The sequence below is a fragment of the Vulpes vulpes genome, chromosome 12 (assembly GCF_048418805.1).
Source record: "Vulpes vulpes isolate BD-2025 chromosome 12, VulVul3, whole genome shotgun sequence".
NCBI classification, from domain to species: domain Eukaryota; kingdom Metazoa; phylum Chordata; class Mammalia; order Carnivora; family Canidae; genus Vulpes; species Vulpes vulpes.
The window spans coordinates 156,758,143-156,774,258 of NC_132791.1; the positions used below are offsets into that span (position 1 = coordinate 156,758,143).

The window sequence follows — 16,116 nt, forward strand, 5'->3', positions numbered from 1 at the left end:
GAGGCAAATTCATATAAAACATTGTTGGCCCTGGCCTCTGCCCTCTGTCCAGCCTCTTCACAAATAGAGCAGTGGGACTACTTGTTTTTCTGGGGCTTGCAGGGCATGCTGGCCTTAGGAACTAATTGCCCCATAACCATATGAGACGTTCTCAGTTCTTTTTGTGGTAACGGGCTGTTTCCAACATATTTAATAAATAAAGACTTTTTTTTTCTCCACACATTAATGGGAAAAACCACCAAAAGTATAATTTTTACATTTATGCTATAACACAATTCTTCACTTTTAAGTAATTAGAGTTTTGGGGCCACACTGTTGTATTAGGGTAGGGTTTTACTGTATCATGTTTAATGGATACAATTGCTGAGGAACCTTATTTACCATAGTTTACCTAATCATTCTTCTATTACTAGATATATAGCCTGTCTCCTACTCTTTTCTGTTACAATTGACCCTGAACTGGTAAATGAAGAGATTTGTTTTAACAAGAATACCCAGAGTGGTGAGAGTGCAGGGGAGTGGTTGCTTTTCTATACTCCTGATGGTATAAATTGGTATATTCCTTTTGGAGAGCAGTTTGAACTGCAGGTAGCAAAATTCTTAGAATTTTGCATGTCCTTTGACTCAGCAGTCCCATGTCTAGGAATTTATTTTAAGGCTGTAAGTATGGATAGACATAAAGACAGATCTATAAGGGCATTCATTACATGATGGTTTCTACTTTTAAACTTTTCTAAACAATCTTAATCCCAAATCTGGAGGAGAGGTTACTCTCCTAATAATAATACTGCTAAAGTATGTATATAATGGAATACTGTACAGTCTTTGAAATTATTTATTGGAAAGGGCTTTTTACATATAGTTATTCCAGACCTTCCTTCTAGATAAAATATAAAAACTAACTGTTTGAATACATCAAAGAACTACTAAGACTTCCAGGGCTTGAAAAACCAACATTGTAAAGAGACAAGAAGTGCACTGATGTGGATCTGACACTCTGTGCTACTTCTTCCTTTCAGGTATTTTCCAGTTTGCAAATAATGTAGGACCAAGAGTCAGGGAGCTAAAGAGCTTTCTACAGCCTTACTTTGTTGGAGAGACAAGAACTTGAGTTTAGAGTTCCCAAGATAGGAAGCTCTAGAAGAGCCAAGATTCCATGGAGACAGGAAGTGGCGAAGTGCAAGTCTAACATTCAGTATGTTGCTTTGACTTTCAAAATATTTGTTGCTGCTTAAGTGGCACAGGCTAAGTGGCTGAGAGATCAACAGAGTATAGCAGTTGAGAGGTTGAGAAGTTAGGAAGAGCTTTCAATAGCCTCAAATTCTAGGAAGGCAAAACTGAAGTTTAGTGTCAAAAGAAGAGGAGGAGCCCTTGGATCCCAGGCTTTTAGTTGGCTCCTCTGGGGTGTAACATCCTAGGAGAAAGGATAAACAAGAAACAGGGCAACTTTTACAAAGCCTTAAACCCAGCTTTGAAATAGCTAAAGCCTAAACTGGATAAAGATGATCTGGCCCTCTTTTAACTACCTATAAGAAGCAAAAGAAAATTCTCTCTTAGAAAGATAACATCATCTGGGGCCTGTACAAACTTCATGCACAACACTGGGAATTTATTCAAAGATTATGAGGGATACAAGAAGGCAGGACCAGGAGGGGAAAAAGTCATGATAAAAACAGACTCACAGGTGATCCACATTTTGGAGTTATCAGACACAAGATTTAAAATAACTGTGATGAATATATTCAAGAAAATAGATTACCAAGTGGAGAATTCCAACAGATATCTGAAAGCTATAAAAAATTAGTGAAATGGAAATTTCAAAACTAAATGATAAAATAAATTTAAGAACTCAAAAGGTAGATTTCATAATTAGATACAGCTTAGGGGAAGATTAGTGAATCAGAAAATAGGTTAGACAATATCTAGGCTGAAGCATGAGTTAAAGAAAGATGGACATTACAGAAAAGAGCATAAGAGATTTATAGAACATGTTGAAAAGGCCTAACATACATTGTTCCCGAGAAATACAAAGGGGAAATAATGGACAGAAGTCATGTCTGAAGTGATAATGGCCAGCAGTTTTCCAACATTGACAGAAAAACATTAATCCACATATTTAAGAAGCCCTGTGAACCTCAAGCAGAATAAATACAAAGAAAATCACACCTAGGCATATCCTAGTTGTAGTCAAACTGCTGAGAACTAAACATACAGAGAAACCTTTAAATGGGAGTGATGGGGATGCCTGCATGGCTCAGCGGTTGAGCATCTGCCTTTGGCTCAGGGCGTGATCCTGGAGTCCTGGGATCCAGTCCCACATCTGGCTTCCTGCATGGAGCCTGCTTCTCCCTTTGCTTATGTCTCTGCCTCTCTCTCTCTGTGTCATTAATAAATAAAATCTTTTTAAAAAATAAAAATAAAATGGGAGTTATGGGGGCAATGTAGTATCTTGAAAGACAGAGATGACTTTTCAGTAGCAATGCTGAAATCCAGAAGACAGTGTAATGAATCTAATATACTGAAAGATGGTGACTGCCAACCTAGAATTCTATACCCAGTAAAAATATCCCTCAGAAGTCAAGGTGAAAAAAATAACATTTTCAGACAAGCAAAAGTTGAAGAATTCCTTGCTAGAGACTTACAATTTTTCTTTTATTTATTCATGAAAGACCCAGAGAGAGAGAGAGGCAGAGACACAGGCAGAGGGAGAAGCAGGCCCCATGCAGGGAGCTCGATGCGGGACTCAATCCCGGGACTCCAGGACCATGCCCTGAGCCAAAGGCACGTGCTAAACTGCTGAGTCACACAAGGATCCCCACGACTTACAATTTTTTAAACATCTTCATGAAAAAGGAAAATGACTCCCATTTGGAAGCAGGAGGAAGAGAAAAATTTGGAATACATAGATACTATATTAAACACTGATAACATCTAGTGAGGTTTAAAAATATATGTAGAATTAAAATAACAAGAATAACCCAGAGAGAGAGAAACAGAGAGAGAACACGTGTGCATGTGTAAAAAGTCCTAAGGTTCTTACACTTTTCTGGAGGTAGTAATTATACTAATCTGTATTAGACTGCAATAAGTCAACAAAGGATGCTATAATTGCTGGAATAACCACTAATAATAAAAGATAATGTGTGTTTAGCCAGCTAATAGAGATAGAAAATGTATGATAAAAAATACTTGATTAATCTGAAAGAAAGGAGAGAAAAATGATATAGAATAGGAAGGACAAATAAAACATAAATAGTAAGACTGTAGATTTAAAGCCAAATATAAGTTACATTAAATGTAAATGATAGGGGGCAGCCCAGGTGGCTCAGCGGTTTAGCGTTGCCTTCAGTCCAGGGTGTGATCCTGGAGACCCAGAATCGAGTCCCATGTCAGGCTCCCTGCATGGAGTCTGCTTCTCCCTCTGCCTGTGTCTGTGCCTCTCTCTCTATCTCTATCTCTCTGTGCCTCTCATGAGTAAATAAAATCTTTTTAAAAAATGCAAATGGTATAAATGGACTAAATACTCAAAAACAAAGATTGTCAGAGTAGATAAGAATTCTTCTCTTGAAGAATATTGTATTAATAAGGATGCTTTTGGTTGTAAGTAACAGGAAACCCATCTAGGGTAGGCTTAAAACACTATACAAACTTCACTCTTCATACAAAAGGTCCTTGGTGCCAACAATGCTCTGACTTAGCATCTCTTGGCTTATTGCCACTGTCTTCCAGCCAGCTTCCCTTGGGATGACAAGATGGTTTCCACTAGCTGTCAAGGCATCATGCCTCCTCATTTGTATGTAGAAGGGGAGAGACTGCTTTTTCCCCAGTCATCAAACAGAAGTTCTGGGACTCTCATTAAACTGACTTGTGTTATGCACCTGCCTCTGAGTCACTGTGGCACTATGGCACTATGGCTGATAAGAGGTCATGCTGACTGGTTCAGGCTTCCACAACCCCCTCTGGAGTGGAAATGGTATTAACAACAGCAGTGAAAGCAAACACTCACATAATATCTCCCGGGTACCAGGTATACTGTTACAGGCACTTTACGTGGGGTATGTGAACCCATTTCCACTTCATAAACTGGCCCAAAGATGTTAAACCATTTGACTTAGACAAGGTCACAGCTAGTCAGTGGCAAAACCAGGATGCCACTGTAGTCAGGCCCCAGAATCTATACTCCTACCTGCCTCCTTCTCAAGCCCTGTAGATAGATACAGGAAATATGGGAACATATTCCCTGTTAGGGAACAAATACTGACTGTTATGGACTGGATGTTTGTGCTTCCAAATCCATATATGGAAGCCCTAACCCCCAGTATGACTGTAATTGGAGATGGGATCTCTAAGGAAGTCATTACGGCTCAATGAGGTCATAAGGGTAGGGCCCTGGTACAGCACAATTAGTATTCTTATAAGAAAAGGTTGTGTGCATTCCCTCTTTCCTCTCTCTTCTCTCTCTCTCTCTCTGCCTCTCTGTCTCTCTCTGTCTGTCTCTCTCTCTTACTCACTCTCTCTGCATGCACTGAGGGAAGGCCATATGGGAGACATAATGAGAAGACCACCATCTACAAGCCAGGGAGAGCGCTCTCACCAGAAACCCAATCAGTAGGAATCTTGATCTTAGACTTCGTGACTCCAAAGCAATGAAAAAACAAATGTGTGTTGTTGAAGGCAGCCAGGCTGTGATGTTTTGTTATGGCAGCCCGAGTGGGAAAGCAGTCAGTGCACTGACTCTAAATCCCTTCATGAGGTGGAACGATGTCAGGCCAGTGCTGCCTTCCAAGCCCAAGAGAGCTAGGGCTCGCATCTCAACTCCACCCTCTCCCAGCTGCATGACCTTGGACAAGTCCATTACTCTCGCTCTGGAAAATGGTGTTAGTGATTCTGGCTTGGAAAGAGCCTAGCAGTGTTCAGGTTTCACTAGCCTGAGTCCCTGTAAATCTAGCTTAGCTTTAAAGGGCGAGTTTATAGAGTTTTTGTGATGTGGGATAAGAGACGACAGGCGGCCATAAGCCTGCTGTGAGGCCTTGAGTGTTGGGCTCTGTAGCTGCAGAAGCCTGCTGAGGTTACAGGCCTCCTGGTGGCTGTGAATGCCCCAAGGCGGCTCCAGGCTGGGGGAGTGGGCCTTGGCTAGCCCATCCCACCCAGGCCATGGAGATGAGAAAGAACCTGGCTGCCTTCCTGCTTCTCCTCTTTCAGAAGCCCTCACCTCCTGCTGTTTGCCAGGCCTTTGGGGCTGGTGAGGAGGGAAGAGGGGACAGTGCAGCCTAGTGAGGCAAAAGGGGTCCTGCAGGGTGGTGACAATGCAGTCTCTTATTCGGCTGCGTGTCCTGAGAGAGCCAGTCTCCCTCTCTGGGGCCTGAGATGTGGAGCCCCTTATCTCCCACTCTGTAGGACCCCTGACATTCGTCCTGTCCTGGCCCAGCACTGCCGCTGCTCAGAGGGAAAACCTGAGGCCCAGAGTGGGGGCGGAGCCTGCAGCACCCAGGCTCAGACTCAAGAATTAGCCTCAAGTTGGTCTTCTTTGGGTGTTAGCACTCACTACCTGGGAACACACCCCAGAGAAGCTAGGACTACGCGTCCTCTGCCTGTCAAGAACGCTCAGTGGTTGAGCATCTGCCTTTGGCTCAGGTGATCTCGGGGTCTTGGGATCAAATCCTGCATCAGGCTCCCCCTCAGGGAGCCTGCTTCTCCCTCTGCCTATGTCTCTGCCTCTCTCTTTCTGCGTCTCTCATGAATAAATAAATAAAAATCTTTAAAAAAAAAAGAAAAAGAAAAACAGAGAGGGCTTTACTAAGATGCTGACTGTACCAGACCCCACACCTCTGCATACATGGACTCATTTAATCCTCACTGCATTTTGTACAGCTGGGAGTCTTCCCCGTGTTTTACAAAAGAAGAAACCAAGGCTCAGAAGAGTGAGGCAGCCCACTGAGGATCAAATATCCAGAAAGTTAATGGTAGAGCCAGGGCTTCGACGTGTGTGTGTCACAGGAGCAAGTCACAGTGTCTGCCATAAGGTGGGCATGAAACTTAATTGGAGACGGTCCTCCTAGCCACCCATCTTCCCAGTGTTTCCAGGCACCTACTGTGGGGTCTAGCCGTGTGCTAGGAATGAGGGGGAAGATCCCCAAGGGGACAAGCCTGTCCTTCATCTGGGTCCCCATTTTCTGTATGAGTAGTTAAGTTGGACAAAATCATGTCTCAGGGTGCATTGACATTTAGCAGCTCAAGGGCTCTGTAACCCCTGTCCTGTAGGATTTTATAGACCTGTAGGGGAGGCAAGGTTTTAACTGCACTTAAAAGCATCCATGTAGTTGTATAGAGTATTACAATCTTGATTTTGTGGTGATGTTGTGAAGATTTAGAAATAAAACATTTCAATTATTTAGCATGTGCCAGGTGTGCATGAGGGACACCCTGAAGGGCAGCTAGTTCCAGTGACTTCTGTGAGGTGAGGTGGGGAAGCTCAGGGATGGCAGAGAAGATTCTGGAAGGAGATTCACTTCTACCAAGCTCTGGGGGCCCAGAGGAGTTTGGGAGGTGTCAGGCCTCTCACTGGACGGGCAAGGATGTGTGCAGCATAGCAGCAAATATCGTGGGAGTGCCAAGGTAATGCCCAGGTGGAGGGGTGAGCCCAGGCTGTGAGGACCCCCCATGAAGGCTGAAGTCCAGCCCTATGTTCAGTATTAACAGTGGTTATCCCCTCATCAACTCCATCCTCAAAATTCTCCCCATTTTGCAGATGCAGGAAGGTATGATAATTTTAGATTTTAGATCTTAGATTTTAGATCTCTTTCTATTTTAGATTTTAGATCTCTTTCTATTTGTAAAATCCTGTATCTGAATGCTGCACTAGCTCAGGGCTTGGCAAATTAAAACCCCAGAGTCACTGAGCTGTTCTTTTAGATAAGGTTTTATTGAAACACAGCCCCATTCATCTGTTTATATATGTGTGTGTGGCTGCTTTTCACTTTTGAGTAGTTGTGGCAGAGTCTCTGTAGCCTGCAAAACCTATAATATTTAATGTCTTGCCCGTTATAGAAAAAAGTTTGCTAGATTAAAAATGTCTGCTAGACCGGATAGCTGAGTCAGAGGATTCAGTGTAGGTCTGAGCCTGACACTTGCTATATGAGCATGGGCAAATTGCTTGCCCCTTCTGAGACTGGCCAGCCAGCTCTTGGGGGCTGTAGTAAAGCTCATAGGTGATGGATGCACGCTGTTTTGTAGGCTGTAAAGTGTTGTACCTTATCACCAGCCTGGCACCTGGTGGGCACTAAAAATCTGCTTATTGGTGAATGAGGAATCATCACTGTGCAGGCCTTGCTAGACCAGGCTGCTGGCTGCTCCTGGTACTGCAAGGAGGTGGCATCTGGGCCTGAGATGCTGAATGCATCATTGTTCTTCTCATGCAGACTTGGCAGGTTTGAGCATAAATTAAAATTCTTGTGGGGAGTCACCTTATATGTGGTACCACTTTATAGCCAAGTCATTACGGTAATTTGCAAAACTCTCTGGTGTGTAACTGGAGTCATTTGCTTCACATTTGCTGGCTGTGACCTCATTCAGGCTGCCCGGTCCCGCATTTGGTGACCCCTGAGCCTTGAGGACTTGTCCTTCTGGGTCTGGCCTCAGGGTTATCCAGACCTGACCTTCTGGGGATAGAATGCAGGACCTGACCTCCCACAAGAATGAATAGGGGAAGAAATCATTATGGTTACCATTCTCATGCCTTTCTGAGTGTTTGCTGTGAGCTGGGCACCTTGCCAAAGGCATCGTGTCCATAATCTCATGGGATTGTCCTCACAGCCTGTGAGTAGCTATTAGCACCATTTTACAGATGAGAAAACAATTCAAGAGAAAAGTAAAACAAACTCTTACCCTAGTCCCAGGGGTGCCAGCCAGGCTCTCCTGGGGATTTGCTGTGTGACCAAGCAGGTCCTTTCTTTCTCTGAGCCTCAGTTTCTTCATCTATTAATGAAATGGATGGGCAGTCAGTCCCAGCCCTGACATTCCAGAATTTCTAACTTGTAAAAATTGACATAGGACTCCTCCATCCTCCAGTTCTCCAAAGAAGCTTCATTTACATCAAAGCCAGGTCCGGGATCTGCTCTTGGCTCCAGTGGCACAGGGGGGAGACATGGCTGTTGGGTGCAGCCCCTTCCCGGGCCCCCCCACCCAGCCTGCCTCAGGGCAGAGGGACCAGTGTGCCTCTCTCATTCCCCTGCCTCTGTAGAGAAAGACTCCATCCTTACTCCCCAAAGATGGAGAGTGAGCAAGGGTGAGTCCTTTGATGCTTTGGGGGACAGAGAACCAAGATGCCTGTGGCCAGGAGGGCCTTGGGAGGTCTCCTACGTGACCTGGGCCTGTGGTGGGCAGTGGTGACACTGCCCACATCTTTTTAGTGGTGGCAGCATCTTTGGGGCACATGTTATAACCTCTGGTTTAATTTCCAACCTTTGAGAAAGCAGATGACTCAGGGAAGGGTCTGGCATGGGCTTTGGGAGCAATTGTCACACTACCTGGGACAGTGGCCTGCCAGCTCTGGTGCTCACATCCTTCTGAAGTTAGGGAGGCTGATGGATTTATCCAGGGTGCTATGAAAGTCACACATGAATGGTCTTGGAGCCCCAAGCATTGTCAAACTATGACCTGAGGGGCTCTGTCTTTCCTCCCTCCAAGAACTGGCTTGTTGATTTATTGTAGGAAGACCTCTTATACTACATCCAGTGGAGAAAAAGCCAATGCACCTCAATTATTTGAAAAGTGATAACTTTTTTTTCTATCACAGAGGTGATGGGTTTTCATCTCAGGTCTGCCCTTTACTCCCTGTGTGACCTTGGGTAAAGCACTAGACCTCTTTGAGCCTTCATGTGCTTGTCTATAGATGGATTGGTCCTACCAATCTGGCAGAGCTGTCATAAAGACTGGGGTTGGGGGGTCATTGTAATGGTTGGTTGTACTTTGACTTCTCTAAAGGCTCCCCAACATGATCTTCATTGGAGTCAAAGGTGGGAGTGCTTGTTTGGGGGTCACCAGTTGTTCATCAGTTGCCTGAGAGGCAGCAGGACAGGCTTTGAAGCCTGAGAGATCTGGGTTTGAATTGTGGCCTCACCTCTTGTAGCCCCTGAGCCTAGTCAGAGGCACCTATCTCCAAACCTCAGTTTGTCTCACCTGAAAAATGGCTGGAATGAGCCAACCACACAAGGATGGACAGTTAGAAGGATCAATGTGCCTGGTGCCTCAGAAGGGCTTGATAAATTCTGGGCTCCCCAGTACCTTCCTAGGGGCCCACCTTTCCTCACTCTACACATCCTCCTAAGTGAAGGAGGGTTGAGTAACCCAGAGGCCTCCACTGGGTCTGGTGGGTTTTTGAAGGATGCTCAGAGCCACCTCCCTGACCCCAAAGATTCTGGGAGAAAGACCCTGGCAAAACAGCCCCGTGTGATGATTAAACTCTCTTTGCTCCAAATGCTATTAATGGTCATAAAATTATCCACAGTTTTCTGAGGCCCAGGCCCAGGGTTTGCCTCAATGGGACAATAAAATCGCATGCAGAAACGATTTGGAACAGGGAAAGAGCGCCAAGCAGAGATGGAGCTAAACGAGCGGCAGCCTGCTCTCATTAACTCGGGCCGTTCACATTTGTTACCAGGGATTTCTTTTTAATTAAAAAACAACCAAGTTATTAAAAAATAAGCTTGTGAAGGGCTGGCCCAGCAGCAGCCAGAGCCAGCAGGAGTGAGTGTTCCTTGCAGCAGGAATGAGCCTGGCTTGGCCTGGGAAGGTGAAGGGTGCCCGGGCATACAGACTCATCTGAGCCCTTCCCCTGCCCTGAGACCCTAGCAGTGTTGCATTTCCCATCTGCAGACCCTAATGTGCTCAACAGGTGGATGCCTGGTGCCTGTCAGAGCTGTGGGCATGTGACAAGTTAGCACTGAGCGTCCAGCCTCTTGGGCGGAAGGGGCTGCCTTCAGGTTGGGTGAGGTGGATCCTTGAGGATGGGGTTGGGTTTTTGTCTCAGAGGCCACTTATTATAGCACGATTCAGAATTGGGGCTTGCGTGTGATAGGCCTGAGCCGAGAGCCAGCCCAGATTCTTTTTTTTTTTTTTTCAACTTCTAAGATTTTATTAACATGAGTTTTTTTTAATAAATTAATTTTTATTGGTGTTCAATTTACCAACATACAGAATAACACCCAGTGCTCATCCCGTCAAGTGTCCCCCTCAGTGCCCGTCACCCATTCCCCCCCACCCCCCTCCCTCCTCCCCTTCCACCACCCCTAGTTCGTTTAGATTTTTAAAGCCATGTGATCTCAGGCAGGTACTGTAAGCTCCTCAAGCCTCTCTCCCCACTCTCCAGAGAGGGCGAGTTCCCTCAGAGGGGCAGTGCAGAGGCTCCAAGGAGACGGTGGTGTGAACCACCAGTGCCCGCACATCTTGCTCAGCAAACGTGCTCCTGCTGTAGTTGCCCTCATCCTCAGTCTCAGGGAGGAGTCCAAACCTGGTGTCAGCTGTTGATTGGCTCAAACTAATGGCTTGTCTTGCTCAGAGCAGACAGTCCCTGGACAATACTTGGGCCTGTTAATAATGCCTTATGACATCTGTAGGTTACTTTATGCTTTCCAAAGTGCTCTTTGACAATAAGAACGATCTCCATTCCTGGAGCATACCTGCTAGGTGCCCGCAGCACCATGCCGGGGGCTCTGCACCTCAGCTCTCAAAACCTCATGGCATCTCTGGAGACCTGGTGCGGCTGTCTCCAATTTACACCTGGGAGCTGAGGGTCAGCCTCAGGGAGGGATTTTTCTAAGGCACAGGCTTGCTTGGGGGTGATTGGGGTTCACACCTAAGTCCATCAAGGCCCCGAAGTCCATGTTTTTTCATCCTTAAAGTTATCACTGGCAGGTGACAGGACAAAAAGCCTGAAAAGATAGTTTCCAGATTAACCCACTTCACTCTGTAGAAGAGACAGCTGAGACTCAGAGAGTTCCAGGAAGTAGCTTATAACAACTATACCTAACAGCTTTGTTACACTTTATACAGATTTTCTCAGGGTTTAATTCACCTTCTCCCTCAATTAGTCTTCATAAAAACTCAACAGCTAGCAAGGCAGGACATGCGACAGGCTGTCAGAGAACCGTGGAGAATACAGAGGTGTGAATAACGGTGTGCCGCATTTCTGTGGTGTAATGCAGTTTGGGAAATAATGTAGATTGAGCTCTGGTAATAACGAGCAGATGCTGTGCAGTGAGCACCTGCTCCGTGACATGTGACGTCTGGATGCTCACCGGCCTGCCCAGCAGTAGCAGGAGCCCCAGCCCAAGTCGTGCACCTTGTCCCGGGAATGCTTGGTGGCCAACGTGAGGGTCAGAGATTGTCAGCTCCCAGAGGCAGGAGCATGTCAGCCTGTTTCACCGATGTGTCTTGCCCCTAGCAGAGTGTTGGTGCATCGTCAGGGGTCTGTGCTTGTGAGGCAGTCATTCCACCAAAGGAGCCCAGTGTCTACATCTGAATATTGAAGCTTTTGTTCGTGATTCCACTGGTGATCATGGAAATTAAATGACAGATCCTGGGTGCCTTGAGTGCAGCAGGGGTTTAGCGAGTGTGGGCTCAGGGTGGCCGTGGCCCACACTGTGCCCTAATGACTTGCCCTCTCCCTGCACCCCGCTGTGGCTGTCCCCACTCATGCTCTTTCCTCTCCCTGTCTTTCTTTGCACAGTGAATGGGAGCTACAGCCACTGCACCCCAGGCTCAGAGAAGAGCCTGCTGGACCTGGACCTTGCAGAGGGCCCTGGCCCCACCTGCTGCCAGGGCCTTTTTCTCCCTGCGGGCACGCCACCACCCCGGGGCCAGCCCCCCGCCTGCGAGAGGCTCCTGCACTTCCCCCACCCGAGCAGGTAGGTGCTCCATCCTCACCCACAGCTGCCTTCTGTTGATGCTTCCTGAAGGTCGACAGCTGAGGGCCTCAGGACCTTACCTGGTCTGCCCAGTAGTGGGATACACAGGACAACTGAGGCACGGGAGGGCCAGGGACCAGCCAGAGGCCAGTAGCACAATGGTGGCTGCCCGGTCTAGGCCTTGAAGTGCCCCTCTCTTCCCCTGCCATGTGGCAGTGCCTCACAAGACACAGAGACGGTTTGATTGAGGTGTGTTTCCCCATTGCAGAAGCTGGGTGGCTTTTCACAGAGAGTTAGTAATTTCAGAAATGGAAGGTTCAGGGGTGGGATAGGAAAAGAAAACCCAGCTCAGGGTTCATACACACTGTAGTGTCAGACCCTGGACTGACTACTCATGGAGTGGGAAGATGTTCCTCCACCTGGAGCCATCTCCTGCCCTCGGAAGCCTGCCTCACAGAGCCCTGCCTGGTGACCTGCATTCAATGCCTGCGTGTTGGGATCCCTGGGTGGCGCAGCGGTTTGGCGCCTGCCTTTGGCCCAGGGCGCGATCCTGGAGACCCGGGATCGAATCCCACATCAGGCTCCCAGTGCATGGAGCCTGCTTCTCCCTCTGCCTGTGTCTCTGCGCCTCTCTCTCTCTCTCTCTCTCTCTGTGACTATCATAAATAAATAAAAATTAAAAAAAAAATGCCTGCGTGTTTCCAGCTATGTCCACGTGTGGACACATGTTCTGTGGGATTGCATCTTAGGCTGGAATCTGCCTCCTGTGGCTCTCCCAGGGAACTGGCTGTGCCCTGTGCCCCCAGCTCAGCCCCAGGCCTGCACCTTATTGCCTGGACATGCTTGCTGAGGCCTGCTTCACAAATCAGACATCTAAAAACTGGCCCAGTTGCCTGTTCACAATTCATTTTTGTATCCGTCATTTATTAAGTGTCTGCTGTGTGCTGGACACTGTGGAGTGCTGGACATGCCTTAGCAAAGGAAGCAAAGATCTCTGCAACAGAGCTTACTTTCCGGTGAGAGCTTTGGGCAAGAGATTACTACACAGCAGGATGCTGATGCTTTCCACACAGAGTCACTTTCTCTGAGAATGTAGAATCCCTGTGGCCTTCGGTGACACTAGTGAGACTTTTTTTTTAAGATTTTATTTATTTATTCATGAGAGACACAGAGAGAGAGAGAGAGGCAGAGAAACAGGCAGAGGAAGAAGCAGGCTCCATGCAGGCAGCCCGATGTGGGACTCGAGCCCGGGTCTCCAGGATCATGCCCTGGGCTGAAGGCAGGTGCTAAACCGCTGAGCCACCCAGGGATCCCCCCTCGCCCTGAGACTTCTGATTTACATGTTAGTTTGCGTGGCCTGTCTTAACTAAACACCACAGCCCAGCTTGCTAAAACAACAGACATGTATTTTCTTACCATTCTGGAGGCTAGACATCTGAGACCACGGTGCCCCCAAGTTTGGCCTCTCCTTGACTTACACATGGCCTCCTGGCTGGGGTGTCCTCACACTGCCTTTCCACTCTTTGGAATGCTCTTCATCTTATGAGGACACCAGTCAAACTGGATTAGGGCCTCACCCTTACAACCACATTTAATCTCAGTTACCTCCCGAAAGGCCCTATTTCTAAAGACCATCACACTGGGGGTTAGGATTTCAACATACAGATTTTGGAGGTACACAATTCATAACAAGGAGCGAGCGTCTTTTAGACTTAGAACTGTATGTTTCCAGTGACAGTCTAATGCATATATCTATTTGATTATCCACTGAGGCTCCCCCAGCAGCATCTGGTTTTTCTTTTTTTTTTTTTTTTTTAAGATTTTTTTTAAATTTATTTATGATAGACACAGAGAGAGAGAGAGAGAGAGGCAGAGACACAGGCAGAGGGAGAAGCAGGCTCCATGCTGGGAGCCCAACATGGGACTCGATCCCAGGACTCCAGGATCGCGCCCTGGGCCAAAGGCAGGCGCAAAAGCATCTGGTTTTTCTAGGGAAATTCTTTCTACCTCAGGGTAGAAGGGTGTTAAAGGGAAAGCTAAAGCAAGTGGGTTTTTGCTTTATTAATTTTTTTAATTTTAATTTTAATTCAGTTTAGTTAACATATAGTGCAGTATTAGTTTCTGAGGTAGAACTTAGTGATTCCTCGGTTGCATGTAACACCCAGTGCTCATTACATTACGTACCCTCCTTAATGCCCATCACCCAGTTACCCCATCCCCCACTCCCCTCCATCGACCCTCAGTTTGTTTCCTAGAGTTCAGCATCTCTTACGGTTTGCCTCTCTCTCTACTTTTATCCTATTTTATTTTTCCTTCCCCTACATTCATCAGTTTTGTTTCTTAAATTCCACATAGGAGTGAAATTATATGTATTTAGCTTTCTCTCACTTAATTTCACTTAGCATAATACCCTCTAGTTCCACGTACATCATTGCAAATGGCAAGATAGCATTTTTTGATGGCTGAGTAATATTCCAGTGTGTGTGTGTGTGTGTGTGTACACACACATACTACATTTTCTTTATCCATTCGTCTGTCAATGGACACCTAGGCTCTTTCGATAGTTTGGCTACTGTGGACATAGTTTCTATAAATATTGGGGTACAGGTGCCCCTTTGAATCACTATCTTTGTATCCTTTGGATAAATACCTAGTAGTGAAATTCTTGGGTTATAGGCAGCACTATTTTTTTTTTTCATATAGATTATATTTGTCATTTTGATCACTTAGAGCATAAGAGCCTATACCTAGAACCACATGCCAGCATTAACCTGAGCTGCTGCCATTTCTGCTACTGATTGGGCATCATCACACTCCCTCATTTTCCTAAAGCAGAAGAGGGCTCCAGCCCCTGTCCCATACCCAGTCAGATCTTGTTCCTTCTCCTTCCCACTGGATTGCTTTGGGATGAGGACCCCTTCTCTCCTTGCTGCCCCCTCCTCCTGATCTCTGGGCCCTTGATCCACTGCCTAGGTTCCTGGAGAAGATTGCTCCCACTTTATGAATACCTGCTGATTCTGCACATCTCTCATTTAATCATCACCACTAATAAGTGACCATCCTGGAGTGCTTGCTATGTGCCACACACTTTTCATGTTATTAACTCACTCAATTCCCATCTGCCAGAGGGTGGGGAAACTGAGGCCAGAGAGGCCACAGAACTAGACTGAAGTCATCCAGCAAGTGGTGAGAGTTTCAAGTAACTTTAGCAATACCCTGATTCTGTCATTTCTGTGCTAAAAATGAGTGGAGGAGAGTCTCCTCCACTCTGGTCCGTGGAATGTATTATTACATACAGTTTGAGGCTTAGCTTTCACTGGCTTTCTGGGTGACCTTGGGCATGATGCTGTCCCTTTCTGGGCCTCGTTTCCTTACCTGTAAGATGAAGGTAGAAACACAGAGTACACAGGTCCCCAGGTGTGCAGGAAGGTGCCCTGTGATCTGGGCCCTCCCTGCCTACCCATCACACTGGCCTTTTGGCTTTGGGCCCAGTGAGCCACACACTTTCACATCATCATGCCTCAGCCTTCAGTGGCCCCCTCCCACCCTGGTCTCTTATGTTTGCCAGAACTCTGCCCACCCTTCAGCAGAGTTTAAGTGTTCCCATGAGAGCTGGTCCTCAGTCTCCTCCATGAGAAAGGAAGCCTCTGAAGGGCAGGGACCCGGTTTGTGAACCATCTTGTGTCCCCAGCATCACCTGCACAGAGGGAAAAGCTTGCAGAGTGACCTCTCTGGCCCTTAGCCCAGGCCGCGGCTCCTGAACCTATGGATGCACAGACCCCATGAGATCTAAAGTCAGCGTCCTGTCCCCTTGAGCCTCTGCCAGAGGAACACTGGTTTCCCCAAGTTTAGCAGCTCCCCTCCAGGACCTAAGATGACAGACAGAAGAACATTGGAGTCCTTGACACTCAGAACGTTGAGGCTGCCAGGAAACGTAATAGTCATCATGGTACATCATGTTACTGGGGAGGATGGGGCCCCTGGCAGCGCGGTGTTGTGGGAAAATCCTGGGCTGCTGATTTAGATAGATCAAGATTCAGATTCCTGCTGTTACGCTGCTTGCCTCTGAGGGCTTGGGCAAGCTGCTTCGGTTTTCCCAAGGATAAAACAGATGGTGGGCTCTCCCCTGAAGAATTTGGTTATGCATTCAGCAGATACCAGGCATTGCTCTGCTGTGGTGAGGCTGCGTGGGTCGGCCCTTGGGAAGGTGCCT

General features: G+C 46.9%; 1 protein-coding gene across 2 annotated transcripts in view; it reads left to right on the forward strand.

Moving 5' to 3' along the window:
- Positions 1-16,116, forward strand: part of GLIS1 (GLIS family zinc finger 1) — a 231,280-nt gene that overhangs the window by 133,037 nt on the left and 82,127 nt on the right. For both annotated transcript variants that reach the window (XM_072730867.1, XM_072730868.1), the window contains one exon: positions 11,726-11,903. In XM_072730867.1, coding sequence (XP_072586968.1) covers positions 11,726-11,903 — 178 coding nt within the window. The remainder of the gene's footprint in view (positions 1-11,725; positions 11,904-16,116) is intronic.